This window comes from Crocodylus siamensis, chromosome 5 (assembly GCF_052110815.1).
Source record: "Crocodylus siamensis isolate JL-2025a chromosome 5, ASM5211081v1, whole genome shotgun sequence".
Classification (NCBI taxonomy): Eukaryota; Metazoa; Chordata; order Crocodylia; family Crocodylidae; genus Crocodylus; species Crocodylus siamensis.
The window spans coordinates 141,277,822-141,299,502 of record NC_143399.1 but is presented as its reverse complement, the minus strand read 5'-3'; the positions used below and the strand labels follow the sequence as shown (position 1 = coordinate 141,299,502).

At 42.1% G+C, this 21,681-nt stretch overlaps 1 protein-coding gene across 12 annotated transcripts in view; it reads left to right on the top strand.

The window, feature by feature from the left end:
• LOC149864679 (uncharacterized) overlaps positions 1-21,681 on the top strand; it is a 105,911-nt gene that overhangs the window by 64,226 nt on the left and 20,004 nt on the right. For 5 of the 12 annotated variants that reach the window (XR_016442228.1, XR_016442224.1, XR_016442225.1 and 2 more), the window contains exon 2: positions 18,747-20,390. Coding sequence is in view for 3 of the 12 variants with exons in the window: in XM_090046498.1 (XP_089902624.1) it covers positions 18,747-18,783 (37 nt within the window). In the remaining 9 variants the exon portion in view is untranslated. Of the gene's footprint in view, positions 1-10,041; positions 10,063-18,746; positions 20,391-21,681 lie in introns of those variants that run through there. The other 7 variants (XR_016442232.1, XR_016442231.1, XR_016442230.1 and 4 more) reach the window with 3 other exon arrangements.

Genomic DNA, 21,681 nt, shown 5'->3' with positions numbered 1-21,681 from the left:
TTAAGAAACCTCCTGGGTACACCTATCTGGTGTGTCTTGCTCACGTGTTCAGAACCAGACTGATTAACTTCTGGTCAAATGTTAGATCAGTAAGATGGATGCTTCCCTGAAAAAGAGAGGGCCCTGGGTTTTGCCCCCATACCTCTACTCTCAATATATTTCACTCTTTCACTCTGGCCCCATGTATCTTCTCCCTCTTGGGTTGCCTTGAGAGCTACCTTCAAAAGAAATGTGTTTTGGGCAGTACCTAGTGCATGGACTGTTAGATCACTTCGCTGGAAAGCAGGAGATGCAGGTTTAACCTACACCCTCAGGGCATTGTAGGGTTCAGGGGTGGAAAACCTGGGTTTCCTACTTTCTGGGTAAGTAGTCTAAACACTAGACCAATGGTTCTCAACATTTTTAGGCTCAAGGAACCCTTCAAGAAATGCCAGTTTGTAGTTTTTACTAATTTTTGGCTATGGAAAAATACAGCATTTTTTCTGTTGCAAAGAACTCAGAAAGACAGTAACAAACCAGAACTTTTAACATTATGGATTCTTATTTGAAATCATTACTTTTATCTTGTGAATCATGTGCAAATGTGATTCACAGGCACCCCTGAAAGGATCTCAAGTCACCTCAGGATGCCATGGCACTGTGGTTGAGAATCACTTCACTAGCATCTTAGGCTAAAAGTGTGCATTTCTTTTTCTCTTCCCTAAGGTGCTTTTACCCAGCTGATCCTGTTCTGTCACAGGTGGAAATAGAATCTAAACCCCCGCGTATGCACCAGTTGCAAAACAGTGAAATAGGATTTGGGTCTGAAGGTCTTAAGTTTACTGTAGGTTGTTAGTGGAAGTTTTGTGGTGTGGAAGGAGACTGAGCAGGTATTTTTGTGGACTATGTAGAGCTTAGTATATGGCTGTTTGCAATTGTAGGGGTCTGGACTGGAGAATAAAGGTGGTATTCTCCACTTCCATGTACAGAAGCCTTTAAACAACCATTATTTGGTAATGACTTTTGGTCATTCCTAGTTTGGACCAGATTTAGGCTTGTACGTGATAGAGAGAGAGCGCCATTATCATATTACCAAAGATTTTAAATGTCTGTGCCCAGATTCTGGCTCTTTCTGGGCAAGTTTACAAGGATTAAGACCGCCTGGAGGCCTGTCCTTATACACAGGTTCGGAGGGGCAGGGGAGGACCGTCAGATTTAAGATTCCCCTCAAATGTAAGGATGTAGCATAGCTACAGAGCAGCACAAAATTCCATATACCAGCAGGATTGCGGTTACGCTTTGCATTTATGTACAGGCTTTTGGGTCTAAGACTGGTAAAGGATGCTCTTTCTGGGTAGTTCCTGCTGAAATTTTGCCTGTCCTGGTTATTTCTAAGGATGATGCTGCGTTAATAATTTAGCATGTCTTTTCTGTCTACCAACATATTCAGCTATATCATCCTTTTTGTTGGAAACTCATGATACATTCTTCAGAACTGGAAAACCATTTCATAAATTGACTGGAAACCAGGTAACACATAGAGCCATGTTAATTTTTAAAGGGTTCTCACAACTATTTTTTAAGCTATTTTTATAAACAAATCTTCATCTTAAAAAATGACTTTGGAAGAATGTCATTGAGGGATTTTTTTGATTCTTTTTTGTGCTTCTCAAATTTGATATGGATTTACTTTTATTTGTAAGGATTCTTTCACTAAATGTCAGGTACAAACTCTAACTGGGCTCTGGAAGTCAAGCTGGGTTCTTTGGGGATCCTTTGAAAGCTAATTGGGTGCATAGTTGTAGCTGAGGGCATAATATTAAGACCAGATAGCTGCACAAGTAAAGCTGGTTATAATTTGGTCTGCAGAATCTCCACTGGTGCTGAGGTGTGAGATGGAAAGAACACAGCTTGACATTTGGAATGTCAGCTGAGTTTGCAGGCCTGTCTGTTATACAGGAGTAGGACACACTTCTTTTTTTAAAGATTTAAACTGCTGAAATTTGATACAGAATCAGTGGGTCCCAGTTAACATGGAAGTCCTCAAATTTTATAGGGCTGCTTTTCAAAGTAAAACTTTAGCGTTGTGCCTAAAACTAGCAACAGCAAAAGACTTGATTGTTTTTTAGGTTTTTAATTAGTCATCTAGAATCAAATGGTTTAATTTTTTTAAACCATCAATACGGTGGCTAAACCAGATTTTTTTTTTCCATGCAGGTGTATTAGTCAGTGTGGCACTGTCAACTTCACAAATTTTTTTTGGAAGCTTGAGACCTAGGTGTGATTTTTCATGCCATTTTTTTTTTTGTAAATAGAAAAGTAGCAGAATACATGGGTTAACTGGGTCATAGCTCAACTGACAGGCCATCCCTTATGGCTGATCTGTTGGCTTCTTTTTTACAACTGTTTTCTTTCTTTTCTGCTCACTTGAGCATATAAACTTCAGTAATAAGAAATTTCACTCAAATCTTGGTAACAATGTCAACTTCAATAACAACAAATGAAAACTCTTCAGAGCCTAAGCTGTACAACTTAGTGTAGTTTCACTAGTGCCGTTATGCTTGTCTGTTATCTGAGAGAACAAGAATAACTCACATTGATATGACACGAGGATCTGTGCAAATTGTTTATATACACTGCACATAGTGTCAAGTATCCTTTTTGTATGGCATAAGTAGAACGTATCTTAATACTTGGTGTCTAGCATTCTCATCTTCAGTAACCTTATGGGCTTCTTTCTAACGTTGGTTAAAGGGTCATGTATTTATTCATATTTGAGCTTTGTCATCTTGAACATCATGGCATTTATACATGTCAGCATTTATACATGCAATGATTGCTGAATCTTTTTCGGAAATTGAAGTAGATGTGTCCATTTCATTCCAGTGAGGATTGCAGTTGATAAGATTCTCAAGTTTTCCTGTCACTTCATTCAACTGATTCCCTTAGGCCAAAGTGTAATTTATTCTGGGGAGAGCAGGGGTGGTAAGGGAATCCTTTTGGATAGCTATGACTAGCCCTGAAGCTAAATACTGTACTTGCTGTGTTTAGCGGGGTTTCAGGATAGCTAGGTAATATGCTTAGGAGTGACTTGGGCAGAACCATGTTTGTGGACAATGGGACTGAGATGTTCTGTGGGCATGTCTACATCCCAACATGTCAGTTGATTCAGTCAAAGTCACATTGACTGTCTGTAGCAAACCAAAAAAGTTAATATAGGTTTCTAGAGTCCCAGTCCAGTGCCTCAACACAGCATTTAGGAATACAGGTGGGACGTATGCCTCTGAACATTAGAATGTTTGTTTGTTACAATCAAATTCAAGTGTTGTATACATTTTGATGGCCAAACTCCCAATTCTACCAAAATTCACCCTAAGTTCTTCTGCAGTTGCAAAGTTCTTCTGTTAGCAAAGTTACTTCATCTCTGCCAAGAGGAATTAAACCTTTTGCTGCCAATTAGCAGCTGGCTGAAGGTACATGTAGATGTTCATGAATGTGGCAAATAGTTCTGAGAGGAAGAAGTAGATCCTGATAACGCCATGTGTCTTTCCTCTGCCTGCTTCCAAAGTGAGGAGAGTTTGCTTGAAATGACTGATGCCTTGCCGTACACCACATCGCCAGTATGGATGATTCTATGCTCAAGTTTCCCAGGTATTAATGTTAGTATTGTATTTCTTCAGGCTGGCCTTCAAGGTGTCCTCGCCTGCCAGAAGGGTGTAGATGTGATTGCAGTCTGGTGGTAAAACAGGGTAAATTATAAACATCCGTTAGGCATTCCTTGCTATGAAGGTGAGAGTCTTCCAGTAAATAGAGAAATCCCAACAATGTCTATATCCCACCGTGCTCTGCTGTCTACCCATGCGAGGCTCCAGAGGATGTCAGGAACCTCTAGAGGCCAAAGGACATACAGGGATTCCTACTTTCCAGTTCCTTGGCCACTGCATGCCACCTTGGCCATTTTGAAACTCTGAAGGGAGGGGTAGGGACAGTGCCAAATTTGAACACTTCAAATGAACATCTGGCCATGTTGAATTACCTCTGGAATGGTTCTACAAGCCCCAGATACCACAATCCCATCCAAACTGATATTCATATAGCAAACAACCCATGGGTCAATCATAAGCATGCCACCACAGACCTATTGAGAATATCAGGGTCTACATAACTGGTATCAAGAACTGGTCTTCAACATTGAAAAAGTCTCTCTTTCTCCAGTGGCATTCCTAGCTAGACTATAGGTTCAGGAATAGTAAGCAGCAGATTAAGGGACTGAATAACATCAATGCTCCTTCTCACCACCAAAAGAGCTCTCTTTGTCATTCCCAGATAAAGCTGTATCCTCCACTCGGGGAGCAATATTACACAACACCCAGGTTGTTAAAGTGCTGCAGATGAAGACTTTATCATCTCAAAAATCCCTCAAGCTATTTAACATCCTGTCAATTCCTGTCCCAGAGAGGATTGTCCTCATTAATGAGGAACTGCTAGACTCGGCTAGAGTCCTGTGATGGACTCCAGCCACTATACAACAATGATGAAATATGTTAAGAGAAGTTATTCTGTTTAGAATACTTTTTGAATAGTTCTGCACATTCCCCAGTTTAGGCTTCATAGTTGTGTAGAGTGTAAAAATAAAGTAGATTTTGAACAAATCTGCTGAAGGACAAAGACCCAAAATGTCTCAATATGCTTGGGAGGAAATCAGACTTCTTGGCCTTATTGCATCTGTATATGGCTGACATGCCATTCTGAGGGTGAGTGGTAGTCTTCCTCCAAAGTAATGAGGAGTTCAAGAACATAATCAAGGTATGCCAACTAATAACCCAAAAGATTGTGCCTCCAACCATTGGCCAATCAGTTAGAAATGCAGGCTGTGATTGAGAAGTTGTGTTTTGAGGATGGTTTCACTCAAGAAAAGATATTCGAGCATATCTAATCAGTCCATTTCATTTGGCTGAGTGTATTGCTCAATTCTAAACCTTACCCCCTACTCAGCCTCAATAAATGTTGCTCCTTCAAGCTGAAGATTGTTTTATGGCTCTTGATTGGCAGGAAGCCTGCTGCAGTATTATCATCTATCCAGCCCATAGGCTGTATTATATATTTAGTCAGTATATGGGTCTGTCCTTCAGACTTTCCACAACTCCAGGAGTGTTCTCGAATGTGTAGCAATAGTGACAGCATATTTCAGATGACCAAGAATCCAGTTCTACCTATACTTAGATGAGTAGCTGATAAAATGAAGGTCTGAGGAGGAGATCAAAAGAGCCATAGGTCATGCTTTTTCCCTGTTCTCAAATTTAGCTGTCCTTTGAACTATGAAAAGTCATCTCTCACAAAACAGACTTTAGAGGTCATAGAAGCTCTGATCAACTCCAGGTCAGTGATACTTCACCTGCCAGCACACAGGTTCTGTTCCCTCCTTCATTCAGTAATTTATGACTTGCAGACAAAGCCCATGATAACCACATGCATGTCTGTCATGTTTATGCCAATGGACAGCCTAAAACCTATGTAAAGTCACTTGCCAGACTTCTGTTATGACCTTTACAGGGTCTCTATGCTTCCCATCCAGACATCACATGAACCTTTTCGCCCTAAGTCCCAACATTACCATATTTTCTTGCATGCAAAACATCCCCAAATAAAATGCACACCTTGGTTTTGGAAGGCAGAAAAAAAAATTCAACTGTGATTGACAGAGAGAGGAGTAAGTCCTCCTGGAAACAGAGTGGCTAGGGAATGTGGTAACCGAGGAAGCAGCAGGAAGTAGGAACTTACTGGTGAGGCAAGAAGTTTTGCTGCTTCACTCAGGCTGTCTCCTGGAATCCCACACTTTCTGGACCCCCTGTGTTCCCATGAGGATTTAATGTTACACAGTACTAGGGCATTTGTACACAGGGGCGTCCCTGAGGAGGGGGGAGAAAATCTGGGCGGCTGCCCTGGGCCCTGCACTTTGAGGGGCCCTGCAGACAGTGTGGCATGGGCTCCTCTGCCACCCTCCTCTCCCCCCCCACTGCCAGTGCTGCCACCGGCTTCTGCAGGCAGTCACCCCCAACCCCTGGCCCCACACAGGCTGATATGCCCCAGGCCCCATACACCCCTAGGAACGGCTCTGTTTCCACACATGCTTGTGCCTGGTGCTGTGGTGCATACATTTGTATAAATGACAAAATGCACATCAGCACTGAGAAAGTGCAGCAACATGCTTTTGAAGTGTACTGCCACCATTTTCTCAGTGCTGACATGGATTTTGCCATTTATACAAATGCATGCGATGCAGCATAGGGCGCATCAGCTCACACGCAGAGCAGACTTGATTAATTGAGTCTGCTCTGATGCACTGGATCTCCAAACCTGAAACAGGTTCTATACCCCGCAACTCGCCAATGGTCACAGCTCATGTAGTTCTTTATATAAGTTCCAGTTGTAGCATGTCAGGGTCCTAGGGTGGCCATGATGCCCCCTGGTGGCTCTGTGACCGTGCCTTGTACCATCCCTAGTGTGCTCTCCCTGTCTCTCCTGCCACACCTTCTTTAATGATAAATTAAGGGAGAGGCTGCCTCACAGACCTTTGCTAAGCCTCAGTCCGACTGGCTGAGCCCCTGCCTGGGCCGCTATACTCTGCTGTGCCTGGCTGGGCACCCAAAGCCTTATGGGCTAGTTGTATGGCTCCATAATCTCCCCTTTACCATGCCACATGCCTCGTGGGTGTTACCAGTATGATATCCCTTTGTTGGGGTCTTAGCCTCTGCCGCTTCAATCTAGCTAGGCCTACCAGCCTAAGCCCACTGGATAGGATCCAGCTTCAAGGCACTAACTTCCCTTGTCCATTCACAAGTTACCAAGCACCTGGCTCCTGTATAGTGGGCCCCTGGCCTCTCTGTGCATGGGTCCTTGCTGGTGCTGGGCCCCTGGCCCCTCTGTGGCTCACTTAGTGGTCAAGCCTTGAACCTGCTGCTGGCAGGGCTCAAGCTGATCAAGTGCCCCCAGGACACCAATGAGACCTCCACCTCCCCTACAGCCTCTTTCACAAACCAATGGTGAACATAACATAACTACAAGCCCCTGGGCTATAACATAAATAATAACATGCAGCAGCCTTCTACCCCTTTAAGATAAGTATGTACTTCAAGGGGTGTCAATTGTGGGTACATGAGAAGGCCCTAAGTGGTACGCACAGGTGGGGACAGAGCACCCCCACATACCATCCTATGCTACAGTGCAGGTGCTGCCTGCTGGCCAGATATCCCCCCCACATGCCACTCTTCCTCCCTGCTCTGCATCTGCCCATGCACCACCCCTCTCCCTCCCCCCACTCCACATCTGGCTGCACCCCCTGCTCCACATCTGGCTGCATGCCACACCCCATGTTCTACATCCTGCCATGTACCACCCCTCCTCATCCCACTCCATGTCCAGCTGCCCACAATTCCACCTCCCCCCCGGCTCTGCTCCACGTCCAGCTGACCGCCACCCCTCCGTGTCTGGCTCACCCCTCCCCCCCGCTCCATGTCCAGCTGCATGCTGCCTCCCCTTCTCTGCATGCAGCCACTGGGGGTATACCGCTCCACATCCAGCTGCTGGGAGCACACTGGTCCAAAAAGTTTGAAAAACCCCTGCTGTACTTAACCCAGCATTCCAACTTCCCTGAGCAGAAGCTCCTTCTCTGGTGGCCACTAGGGAGAAACTACCCTTGCTAGCCCCAGCTCTGGGCTTATATGCTCCCCTGGTGCTTCCTGCATCGGGTCATCTGATCAGCTGCAGGAGCTGGCCAATTACCTCATTAGCCAGTCACCCTAGCAGCCTGCAGCTGCGGCACCCTGCCTGCCTGCAGAGCTCTCTTGCTAGGCTGTTTTTCTCTCTAAGTAACAGAAAGCCTGGGCTTTGTTACACCTGTAAATAAAGTGTTTTTTCTGTATCACAAGCCTCATCAAAGTATAACCAGCAGCTCATTTGCTGCTTTAGTCACAAGTTACAATGCTGAGCCAATAATTATGGAGGAGAATTTTTTCCCTTACAGCAGGGCTGGGCAAAATGCAGCCCTTGGGCCAGACGCGGCCTGCCAAGCCATTCTATCCAGCTCATGGGGCCCCTAAAAAATTTAGAAAATTAATATTTATCTGCCCCTGGCTGCCTGTCATGCAGTCCTCGATGGCTTGTCAAAACTCAGTAACTGTCTCTCTGCCCAAAATAATTGCCCGCCCCTGCCCTACAGCTTGCTGAGCCAAGCACAAGTGGTAGCCATCTTAGCAGCTGTATGGCATTCACAGTGCCTCCAGGCATACTTCTTTTCCAGAAAGCAGCTTCCCAACTTAAACTTGCACTCCATTTTGGGGTGGCTGATTTTGAGGGGGAAAGGTGCATGCTGTATGCAAGAAAATTCCGTATTTACTTAGTAGTATGACTCGGGTAATGTAAGGAACATGAGTGATAGTATTAAAGTGATGTTGTAGACGCAATGGTCCAGGAATTATGCAAGAGGCAAGCATTGCTTTGGGTGATATCTTTTATTAGATCAACTGCATAGTTGGGATGAAGTTAGACAAGCTGCTGAATGCCAACATTATTCTTCAGATTTGAGGAGAAAAGCCAGCACAGTGATACTATCACTGCAAGAAAAGTGCTATGAGCAACACAGAGGTCTGTATGTGGCCTTCATTGATCTGACAAGGTCTTTGTTTCAATCAAGAAAGAGGCCCTGTGAAAGATCCTGATGAGACTCAGATGTCTGAATCAGATGTTACCATTCTCACACTTCTTCACAATGACGTGACACCAGCTGTCCTAAGCAGTAGCTTGGAAACAGACCCCTTCACTATTAGAACTGGAGACAAGCAAGCATGTGTGATTGCACCAACACTATTTTCCATCTGTATTGCAGCTATTCCACATCTAATTGCTGATACAGATTCCTGTCCATGTGACACTAGATGCTGACTCCAGATGGAAATCTAACATGACCATGACGAGTATTAAATGCTTGGACTCACTATCAACTTCATGAAAAGTAAGATGCTTTACCAACCTACCCCATATTGTCCAGCTACTCTCCCATATATTACAATAAGAAGGCAATTCTTGGAGAATGCTGAGTATTTTCCCTGACTGGGCAGTCACCTGATATTCAACATTGAATATTCAACTACCTGCTATTTAGCACTGAATGAATCTGCCAGTGCAGCCTCAATATCTATGAAACTGTTATTTTCAATGAAAATGATATCAGGACCCATAAAAAATGTCTCTATGAGGCTGGTATCATTTCTACCATATTGTACAGTATGGTTGTGAAACTTGGGCGACATAAAGGAAACACCTGGAAGCTTTGGAATGTTACCATCAGTGATGTCTTCAGAAAATCCTTTGTACCAACTGGAAGGACAGAAGAACAGCAGTGTTCTGGCTCAAGCAGACACTACTAGTATCAAAACCATATTTGTATGGCACCAACTCATGTCATAAGGATGCCGGATAACGAGAGTCTGAAACACCTTCTATACTCCCAACTCACCAATGGTCACAGCTGAAGAGTTTGAGCAAAGAGATTTGAGGACACCTTGAAGGCCAATCTGAAGAAATGAGATACTAACATTAATACGTGGGAAACTTGAGCATTGAATCATCCATACTGGTGCTGTGATGTACGACAGGGCATCAGTCATTTCAAGCAAACTCTCCTCACTATGGAGACATGCAGAGGAAAGAGACATGATGTTACCAGGATCTACTCCTTCCTTTCAGAACTATTGGCCATATGTTCAGTCAAACATACAGATCTTGGATTGTCCTCCTCAGTCATCTATAGACCACCAGTGACTTCTCTATTTACTGGAACACTGTCATCCTTGAAGTGAGGGACTGCCTAGGGATGTCTCTGTACTTTACCCTGTTCTACCACCAAACTACATTCACATTCACTCCCTTTTGGCAGCTCCACTCACCAACTATGCTGCCAGATCCTGAAGTGCTGCATGAAGAACCTGCTGTATGGAGTGCAGGAGCAGTGGAATGCATGAACATCTAGATGTACCTTCAGCCAGCTGCCAATTGGCAGTAAAAGGTTTCTTCCTCTTGGCAGAGGTGAAGTAACTTTTCTAACACAAGAATTTTGGAGCTGCAGAAGAACTTAGGGTAAATTTTGGTAGAATTGGGAGTCTGGCCATCAAAATGTACAGAAAGCATGAATCTGATTGTAACAAATGAGTATTTTAATGTTCTGAGGTGTAAGTCATAGATTTCATAGCCATTAGGGCTCGAAGAGACCTTGCGAGATCATCAGGTCCAGCCCCCTTCCAAAGGGCAGGAAGTCAGTTGGGATAAGTCCTACCTGTGTACCTGAATGCTGTGTTGAGGCACTGGACTGGGATTCTATTAACTCTATTAACTTTTTCAGTTTGTCATAGACTGTCAATGTGTCTTTGACTGAGTCAGTTGACTTCTTTCCCCTAGTTGTATAATGAGATATTTAATGCTTTCTTAACTCACAAAAAACTCACAATAATTCTACAGAGTTCAGAAACGCAGATGGTCAGATACCATAGATTTATATTTTCCATCACTTACAGTAACTTAGGTTACTTATTAATTTTCTTTCTCTGTTCTCATCTCTTCTTTCTTCTTAGTTTTTATCTGTATTCTCCACTCCTTTTTCTGTGTTCATTTATCTTTCTCTTCATAAGTTCATATGTCCCTGTGTTATCATCTTTTTCATTTGCTGTTTGTAGTGCCTTATTAATTTGGAAACAGTCTTTGAACTCAAGGTTTATTCAGTGTATGTTCCAGTTAAGAAAAATGGAGAGGATACTTACTTTTGCTATAAATGCAATTTGATGGAAGGTCAATTAGATGGAGGTCCTTCTATAAATGGAATACTTGTCTTACAGGGTTAATCAAAACCAATGTATCTAATTTTATTTGGTTAACTCCTTGTTGAATGAATTCTTAATTAAGGTTTTAGCTTGTATGATTCTGTTTCATGACTTATAAAACATTAGGCATGGATGTAGTAGGAGGCTTGGTGCCCCTGCTACTTTAAGAGAAGGCAAGCTACCTGAGAAGCAGCCTGCAGGTGTGCTGGGGCCAATTAGAGAATCACCTCACCAGGAGGGGGCCAAGCTGGTGGGATACAAGCCCAGGGCCTGAGCTGGTCAGGCAGTCTAGCCATGAGAGCCACAGAGAGAGGAACTCCTGGGCAACATCTGAGCTGGAATAAGCAACTCTGGAGGTTTCAGGAAGGGACTAAGGGGAGGAGGGGATCCCAAGAGTCCTGGGAGTAAAGAAGTTCAGGAACATATGGGCCTTGGAGGGAAAAGTGTAAGCAGGGCCAGATAGCCAAGAGGTCTGTAGCCCGGGAGGGATGACTATAAACAGGGCCAGGGTGTCCAAAGTTATCACTGGCCCAGAGATGGGGGCTGAAGGCCAAGGAGGGCCACAGCTGGAGACTGTCATGGCTAAGGGAGCCCATGAGCCTCAACTGGCCTAAGAGCAGGGCCACAGCCCAAAGAGAGGTGCCAAAGACCAGGGTCACAGCCAGAAACCAAGGGGGCCAGGAGCCCATAGCCCAGGAGGGGTATTAGTAACAGCAGAGAGGAAGAGATAGAGAAATGAGTAACATCTGCATGGCATGGACATGATGTAATGGGTAGACAAAACCATGTAATGAGCTCTTAAAGCTCATGAAGAGATTTGACTTGGGAAGGTCTTGGGCAGCCTCCCTTTCCTGAAAGTAGCATTTCATCAAGGTGTGGTAGATGAGGAGAAGGGGAGATTGCCAAGTGACCCAGGTTGAAAAGTGCTGAGGGGGCTCCAGGGACATCATGGGCACCCCTGGAGTTCAGCCCAGTTCTTATAGAATTCTGTTTCCCTTTGTGAACCTAAATGATGGTTTCCTGGCTTTATACTTTAGTGTCCTTGGCCCTGTCTCTATGCTGTAGACACACGAGTATGTACAAACAGAGCATATAAAGCAGGCCTGTGTACTGGCATGGATATACGTGGCCTACATGTGCTAGCAGTTGAGTGTAAGTCTGGGAAAAAGTGGAGGAGGAAGAGAACTGTCCTCCCACACATGGGTTGTAAAGTCTGGGTGGTGAGGGGAAACTAAAGGCCCAGGTTCTAAGTCTCTCCCACTCAGAGGGGTTTGAACCTCAATCTCCTGACTTCCTAGCACAGTAATGTAACTGCCACACCATTATCTCATCTCTTCTTTGCCACTTCTTTTGAGATTTGCTTGCATTAGTGGTCATTGAATGGGGAAGCAGCATGGTAGGGAAATTTGTCCCACTGAAGCAAGGGTTCAGCCTAGAACCAAGAGCCTGGTCCCTTCCAGGCTAATATCCATGTCACCCAGCCACATACTCTCCAGCTTATTCTTGTCCTCCTAGTCTTACATATCTCCCTCCCTTGGCTGCCCAGAGTGCCAGCCTCAAAAGGAATACTGGACGGGGGTGTTGGATAATGCCTATTTTGTGACATAGTGGGCAGAGCCCATATAGAGATGTTGCTTTAAATCTCCTCTGGAGGGTGCAGGACTTTTTTTTTTCCATTAAATGTGGCATTCCACTGGTATACTGATAATGAGAAAGCACTACAAGCACACTAGTAACTTGAAGAAGTGCTTTGTTTGGTTTCCAGCATGGGTAGTTTATAGTGAGCCAAGTTGTTGATAAGTGAAAGGTGCCTGGAAGGCCCAATTCTTCACTCCCCTGCAACTCTGTAGTAAGTTACCCCTGAGTAAAGTGGGCAAGTGAGACAGTAGCATTTTATGTGGGTGTAAATGAACATGCAAGAAGAAAGACAGTGTCGGATCAGGCTCAATTAAGGTACTTTCCATCAATTCAGTAAGTAGCCTATGGCTGCCACTTAAGTGATTCTGCAGGGCAAGGGTTGGCAACATTTTCTAAGCACCTACAACCCCAATTTGTAAGATGTTGGTATGCAGGGAGTGGAAGGCAGGGAAACCACAAGGGGCCCAATCCTTCTTGTGGCAGCGCAGTCCTCCTTCCTTGCTGTCCACCCTGAGGCATGTGTGCCAAGCAAAATGCCTTTGTGTGCCACACTCTGGCATATGTGCCAGTAGTTGTGTACCCCTGCTGTAGGCAGAAGTAAGCCAGGTTTGAAAAGGGACCCAACCGGGGCAGTGTTGTAAATTGGCTTGTTTACCCAGGATTGAAATAAGATTACCTCCCCTCCCCGCCACCCTTCTAGGTCTTTATACCTTGAATGGGGAAACTTGTTAAAATATCTCATAGTCAGGATTCACAACAGCCAGCAGGCTAAGTGCAGGGGACACCTGGATAGAAAAGAGGAGGCGCAGCAGTGTGAGTACTTCTGTGATTCTGCTGTTTCCCAGACTTGGGTGGCAGACTTGGGTTTCCCTATAACCCTAAATTAGATGCTTTTGATAATATGGAATTCATGATCTTAAAAGTCCCTGACAAGGCTTAATTGCTAGAGGAGGAGGAACAGCCCACCTTTGGCATGAAACCCTAGTGGCAAGAGCACATACCAAGGAAGTGGGAAAACTGTTTTTAAGGTCCTTCTCAGGCTGAGAGAGTTTGAACCCATGTCTTGTTTCCCACAAAAGTGCCTTGACTGCCCAGCTAGAGGCTGGGGTACCTGAGAGTAGCATCCAGCCTTTTAAAGTTGGCCCATGGGATAGCCCATAGTACAAAATTCATGGAATCAGGCAAGAAATCTATAGGGAATATGATTTTGTGCTGCATAATCCTCCATCCTCCTCGGAGGGAGGGAGCTCTGGTTTCTGGTCCTTGTCTTTGGTGCTGATGCTTTTTTAATTAAATACCTATTCAATAAAATGTATAAATTGCATTGGGATGCCTTACATTTTCCTGTCACTAAAGTCCACATCTACATAAACACTGCATCCCACAGCACTTCATATGCATCAATGTTTAGTTGGGGCTCTGCTTAATCAAACATTCCTAACTAAAAAATGTCTAGATTGCCTAAATCCTGTTTTGAATCTTACCTCTAGTCCTAATGAGTACAGTAATGTTCAAGGGCTGGTTACATATACTCTTACTCTTGTTTAGCAGTAGTATCCTCCTTCAATAACCTCACTGAAATCATCAAGTATGACTTGTCATGAATAAAGTTGCATAAATTTAAAGCAGCAAATGTGGCTACTTTCAGCACAGATATACATTGTATATCAGCCACATTTCAAAGTTAGAGGTGATTTCTCCCAGAAAACAGAGGAGAACAAGGAGAAGGTGCAACTAAGGCTACTTTCTCCAGCTAGTCCTTCATTCCCAAAAACAACCAGGTGTTAAGATTGAAAGTATTTCTATTACTGATAATAAATAACATCTAAATATAGGAATAGCTCTTTTATGGACAACATATTGTGAATTGCTGTTTATAGGAAATTATTAATGCATTCATATTTTTAACAACAGTCCTTTTGCAGCAGCTTGGCTTGAAACCTTTCTCATTATATTAATAAGTAGAGAGAAATAGTTAGCCATGTTAGTCTGAAGTTAGGCAGAAGACAAGTCAGTGTGACACCATACAGATAAACTCATCTGTAGCAAATTAATTCATAACTAGTTCATCCTACTTCATCAGATGCCATAAAACAGCTATGAAATTAATTAAGGTATAGCCTATGAGAGCTTGTAGCTCTCTGAACAAGTTAGTTTACAAGGTGCAACACTACTCAGTCTTCTTCATTATATTAATTTTTTGTTTTTTCAGTAATATCCATAGGCCCCAGTCAGGGGTTTTCACTAAACAGTGCTAGATATTATAGAAAATACTAAAGAAAAGTACCTGATCCAAAAAATTACAAACTTGGTTATCTTTCATGTCCCCATTTTGATGCAGGAAGAGGTATAAGGGACATGCATAGTTCTAGTGGAAAAAAATGAAGTGTTAATTTAGAGGAGGATGTAATGTGAAAACAAGCATATTTTAGTAAAATATGTTCTAAATAATCTTGATCAGATTATACAGCTTATCTCAAGGCTCCTTTTTATATTAGAAGAAATATTGATTTATTTCCAGTAGTGGTTTTTTGTTTGTTTGTTTGTTTTGTAGGATTGAAACCACATTGGCCAAAATCAGAAAAAAGAAGACTGAAAGACAGCAAAATCTATAGGTCTTTTGAGCCTTGGTGTATTGTTATAATTCGACATAGCATTAGTGAACCTGCTTCTTGGATAAACTTTGGTTCTCTTTGGAATATGCAGCTCTCTATTATTGTCCTGTATACAACTTTTAGCATCTTAAATGTGAAGGACCATAGCTCTCTAAAATGATTCCTGCTTAGTTAAATGCAAACTATTATTACAGTTCTAATAAATAATATTCACTCATAAAGCAGTAGTCCCATAGCATCATCATAGAAGTGCCGCACATATGTTGTTTGATGTGCTCAGTCAAGGATTGATAATTATCAACTGCCTCACAGCTCATAAAGCTAATTCCCATACTTTCATATTACCGGTATTCACTTATGTTAGAAAAAACATTAATGTAGATGTACACTCTGTTATATGCTGAAGCTCAATTTATGCTTTGTTTTTCCACAAGGATCTTCCGAGTAATCATTTCAGTTCAGAGTAATAAATGTGCTGCCTTATCCTCAGACAGTGGTATCCCCAGACAGACTGTTAATGGTTATGGCACTATAAAATCAGCAACTGAGACTTCTGCGTGCCACTTGAAAGAGCTTTGTGAAAAGGGAGGTGTCTTATCACTGTAGGAAATTACTGCAGTAGGATTCCACTACAACTAATAAAACATTGCACTGTGCAAGGTGTAGATAATGAGACCACAGCTCCCGTTTGATTCCAGACCTGATCAGTGAACTAATGTCAGTACGAGGATCATGTTTATAGTACATGATACACATCATGGAGGAAAGAGAAGAAAAGGCCATATGCTTGTGAAGAAATACTTTGCAGAAAAGAACACAGGTGAAAAGGCAGTTGCAACACACTATAGTCTTTCCCTTTATAGGGTCTGGTACAAGATACTTCCCTTGTGTAGACAGAAGGCAAGGTGGAGATGTACCTTACAGACTAACTGAATCACAGATGCATAAGCTCACACCTTTCTCTGTAGACAGGGGTTTTTTTCCCTTTGAGAATGGGTAGTGCCATTTCATGGGTCATGTGTTTGCTTCTAAGAGGTTCATTAAAGAGTGAGAGAGTGAAGAACAGACTCATTCCCTATCAGAAAACATTATAGTACTACAGTATTTAATTTCTTTTTTTCCCAAATACTACTGCAATACAGTGAAGTTTTGAACTAAATAAATATTCAAACTAAAGCAAATATTCAAACAAATCCCCCTGAGCTACTACACGGTGGAGCAGTGGGGCTGCCCCGACATGTTTGTGATTGGGGAATGTCAGGGCAGGAGTTCCTCTCCACAGAGTATGCCAGGCATGAGACCAGAGGAATTGGATTCCCTCCCTCCTCATTGACTCCATGCTGTAAGCAGAAGACAACCAGGTTGGTCCTGGTAAGAAGCCTATGCTGACTTTCAACAGTATCCACAGCCACAGGCATAAAGGCCAGACAGGTCAGAGTGAGCAGCTGCCAGTTTCAGGTCAGCTTCACCCAGAACTGACGTTTAGCATTCCCTCAGCATTTGGGGGCAAACAAGCCAAGGAGACTTCTGTACCTATAGGAGATTTCAGTCTTCCTTGGTCTCAGCACAGTGCACAGTACTGACAAGGTCATTAGATAAGCTTAAGAAGAAGATTCTTAAGATATGCCCCAAATTTAAGCAATTTATCTTATATAAACTGTATATGTATATATGTGTACATGTATGTATGTTAAATGTAGATGCTGCCTAGTTTACCTTTGCAGACAGAGAACCCAGATGCTTCTAATTTTAAATCTTCATGTTTCATATCTTCGTGTGATGATTTTACATTTCAGTGCTAATTTCACAAAAAAGCTAAAAACTTTATTTAATACAATTTTTTAGTCAAGAACTGTGATTTATAGATTCCAAATGCCAGCTAAAGTCCCTCCCAGTTAAGCAGCGCAAATGCAAATGAATGTAACAGCTTTGCAGATGTGCTCTGTAGGAGGCTGCTCTCCAATTCCTTTGAAGTTTGGACACTTCTTTGAATCAGCAATGGAATACTCATGCATAGTACCTGGACATGTGCTGCGTGCAAATGAAGCTGACATGTCAAATGGTAGCAAAGCAGTTAACTAAACCTTTAATAGCTGAGCTAAAAATACTCAGTAATATAGACAATCAATGTTGTGGTGACCTGCCAAAAAATGCGATTAGTTAGCCTCTGAATTCTGCAGAATCCATCACTGCAGAAAGAAGTGATCGCAATACAGATTTCCTCTTTTCCCCGATGGAATCCCTCAGATCCTTCCCTGCAGGGATTCACATTTAAGTGAGTTCCACTCTATGTAAAAATCATTTGTATGTAAATACAATTCATTGTACTTGAAAATATATGAGCTGCTACCAGGATAGAGAGCATGTGCCTGGAAACAAATGGGCCTGCTTTGGGTAGAAGTTTCTAGTTTATCATAATGGGGGGGAAATAAATGAGGTTGTCTGAACCTGCGTAGGTCAACATTTCATATTAAATGAAATGACAAAGCTTATGGCTATTTAATCTCTCTTAAGCCATCTTTAAAGATGAACTAATTTTCTTATGTTCTGTTGGAATATACCACGCTCTCAGTGAGGATTTGTTCATCCGAAACAGTCTTTTTTTGCTTGTTTTACTTTTGTGTCGGTTTTCATTAAATGCAACGAGTCTTTTTTAAACAGAAATATGAAAAATAACATTCTTTTTTTAAAGATCTCTCCAGAACAGTGAGTTTCAACCAGGGTGCCACAGCACCTTGAGGTGTCTTTGAAGTCCTTTTAAGGGTACCATACAGTGTTAACACTGTTAGATGTGTAAACATGATTCACAAGATAAACCCAGAGCTTTCAAGTTGGAATCACCAGTATTAAAAACTTTCTGACTTGTAGGCTTTTTGAGTTCTTTGCAAAAGATAAATTGCTTTATTATTTTTCTAGAATCAAGAAACAAATATAAGCTAAGAATTAGCATTTTCTGAGGGGTGCCTTGAGTCTAAAAAGTTTGAGAACCACTGCTCCAGAAATATGTGGGAAAATATTGTGAACTACATTAGCATTCAGTAGAACATTTAGTAAAAACTGGATGGAGGAGGATGTAAATACAAAAGGTAGAGTTGCGCTGTAACTTCCAGTAATATTTGGACTAAATAACTTTCATTAGTACATTCGTTGAGTAAAAATTAGTCCTCCATGAAATACTTTAATTTGGGGTTAAAAGAATATGGGTCATTTCAAGATACGGTCATTTACCACGGAAATACCTGACTTATTTTTTACTGTTGCTGTTGTCCAACTATAAATTCTATTAATGGGTCTGCTGCTGTAAGAGGGGGAAAATGTAATTAAGTTTTATGGCTATTGTTTTAGAAAGTCTGGGATAAAAACAAATGACTGTCTCCTGAAATAACTGTCTGGCATTAAGACCAAACCTTTGCAGTTCAGAACTATCCTAGTCTATCCTCATAAACATGTTCTGGGGACTTGTTTACTAAACTCAGATTGATGCTAATAGGAGTTATTCTGGTAAATCCCCCTGTGTGCTGATAAAGTAAGAGCGTTTCCTATAGTAGAGCCTTTCAATTAGACCACATTTATTTCCCTTTAAATGAGCTAATTTTGTTTGTATTTTATGATCTGAGGACATTTTTTCCCCTTCTTTCTCTAGGTGTATTTCTAAGAAGAAGAATATTGGCTATGAAGAGGTATATGTGGTAATCTGTTTCTACTCATTCAACTGAAGAAAATGAAGATACGCTTTGGCTCTTCAGAATCCTTTATGACCACTGTTGGGTAAATGAGCAATGGTCATATGATTATGCTGACACCCCAGCATGCATTTGGTAGACCTGTGGTTAACTCGTTCCCTCTCCATGTGTCTGCTCTTACAAAGTTTTGTCCTCATGATACTGTGCTTTCATTCTGCCAGTATGTGCCCAAAAGGCTGCCTTTGTTCTCATTCTGGAGGCTTAAATGTCAGTTGTAGCAATGCAAATCTCAAGGAAATACCCAGAGATCTTCCTCCAGAAACAGTCTTACTTTATTTGGACTCCAACCAGATAACATCCATCCCAAATGAAATTTTTAAGGACTTGCATCAACTGAGAGTCCTCAATTTATCTAAAAATGGCATTGAATTTATAGATGAACATGCCTTTAAGGGGGTGGCAGAAACCTTGCAGACTCTGGACTTGTCCGACAACCGGATTCAAAGTGTGCACAAAAATGCATTCAATAACTTAAAAGCCAGAGCCAGAATTGCAAACAATCCTTGGCACTGTGACTGTACGCTGCAGCAGGTCTTGAGGAGCATGGCTTCCAACCATGAGACAGCCAACAATGTCATCTGTAAGACTTCTGTGTTAGATGAACATGCTGGGAGACCATTCCTCAATGCTGCCAATGATGCTGACCTCTGTAATCTTCCTAAAAAAACTACTGATTATGCCATGTTAGTCACCATGTTTGGCTGGTTCACCATGGTGATCTCTTATGTGGTTTATTATGTGCGACAAAATCAAGAGGATGCAAGGAGGCACCTTGAGTACTTGAAATCCCTGCCAAGCAGGCAAAAGAAACCAGAAGAAGCTGATGACATTAGCACTGTGGTATAGTATCCTGAATATACTGACTGACTTTGAGATGGAAATTAGATTTGGATGACACTAAAACCAGAGGTTTACTTCTAACATTCATTGTAAACATTTAAGACTTTTTCAGTTTACCTGAATTTATGCCACTGTTGATCTTTCTAAAGGAGATTTTTGTTTGGGTGGTATACCTTAATTGTTTCTCTGGTGGTATTCTAGAGCAAGTAAACTAATATGTAAACATTAGTTAGACCCATTCCACTATTTAATAACAAAATTTATTTTTTTAATTTAAAACCAAATAAAAGCTTAACTTTGAACCATATAAAACAGAGTAATTTATTCATCAGGAACCTGTTTAGTGACCGAACCTGTTTGGTTTGTCAGTATTTATGAGGTTAAAGATAGTAATGATGCTGTGAGTCCTAACAGTTTTTATAGAAGGAGAATCCCAGGAGCTCCAGTTCACACCCAGGGGCTGCACATGATTTACTCCCGGGGAATCAAGTGAAGAGCTAATGAGTAGCCCTCTTGTTGTTTGCCTTCTAAAAGTAAAGGGGAATGGATGTGGGGAGAGCAGGTAGGCAGTCAGCCCATAAAGTTCTAATGGGCTTAAGAAGCTGAAGACATGATGAAGCCGTGAGTTGCGTTTTGACTGAGCTAAGGAGCGGCAGAAGTGAAGAAGCCTGTGCTTCAGGACACCACAACAGTGGGACAGATACGTAAGTACCAGTGAGATGTGGAGTGAATAGTGTCAGACCAAACCAAAAGCACTGATAAAATATATTTAAATATTTGTGGGAACTGATTAAATGAATCAAAGTATCTGTAGTCACATGCTGATATATCTGTGAGAACTGCAATCTGTGCTTTTAAATTTATATAGGTACTTAATACATTCACTGTTTCCAGAAATAGGTTAGTTCCTTTACCATGGAAAAGCAAATAAAAAAATGAGGCAGGATCCTGGTCCTAAAAAGCCTACTGTTTGAGGAGGAGACAGGGGTCATTGGTCATTTTACCACTAACCCTGAGCAAGGGGAGGCATATAGAGCCCTAAAACAGATAGCAAATCCACTTGTGTTTCCCCCCACAACACCCTTCCATTACGGGGTTATAAAATACGAGCATGAAAAGAATCTGTGCAAGGGAGAACAGCAGTCTCTCTGGGACAGTTCTGCTCCTTTCGACACCTGTGGGCAGATGGGAGTGTGGGGTAGATGAAGATTTTGCTCTATCCCACTTCACACTCCAGCCAGCAAAGTTGAGCCAGGATACAAGAAGTAATCTGCACCTTACGCCCCCTTACTGCAAGCTGTCTCCCAAATGGCTGGAAAAAATACTCCGCTTGTCAATGTAAACACCCAAAATGCTACTACATCCTGATTGAGCACAATTGCTGTAATATATAGGACATACCATATTTTAAAGTAACATTAAAAAGAACAGATTCCAGATAATGCCAAAGAACAAGTTTGGGTTTTTTTCTGAACTACTGCACACTGGGTATGGAAATGTTGGCCATTGTGTTTAAAAGGGAAGACAGGAAAATTAATATATTGTACATTCTGTTTAAGATATACATATATATTAGACTGATTATTTTTAGATTTTTTTGCTTTGATAACTAGTTAGGAATCTATCAAGTTCACAAAGATAGTCTCAGCCTTGCATATAACTTAAACATTTTAAAGTTCTGTGGTCTTTGGTCGCCTACATATGTTATTGGTGTTTATACATATGCTTTGGAAGTGGTGGGGGGGAGGGAGGTGTTTTAATTAGAGTGACTCCGAGAGCTGCTCTAATTAAAGCATCTCATGCATCTCATGCATCAGCCTCCCACACTGAAAACTGGTGGTGGGGAAGCTTTAAAGCTCGTTGAACAAGCTTTTGTTAAAACGCCCCCACTGGCATTTTTCAGTGCAGGGACGCTAATTCACATGATGGTGGAGTTTGCTGGAGCGCAGTAATTACTGTGCTTCCGCAGACTCGGTTAATCACGTCTGCTCCAAT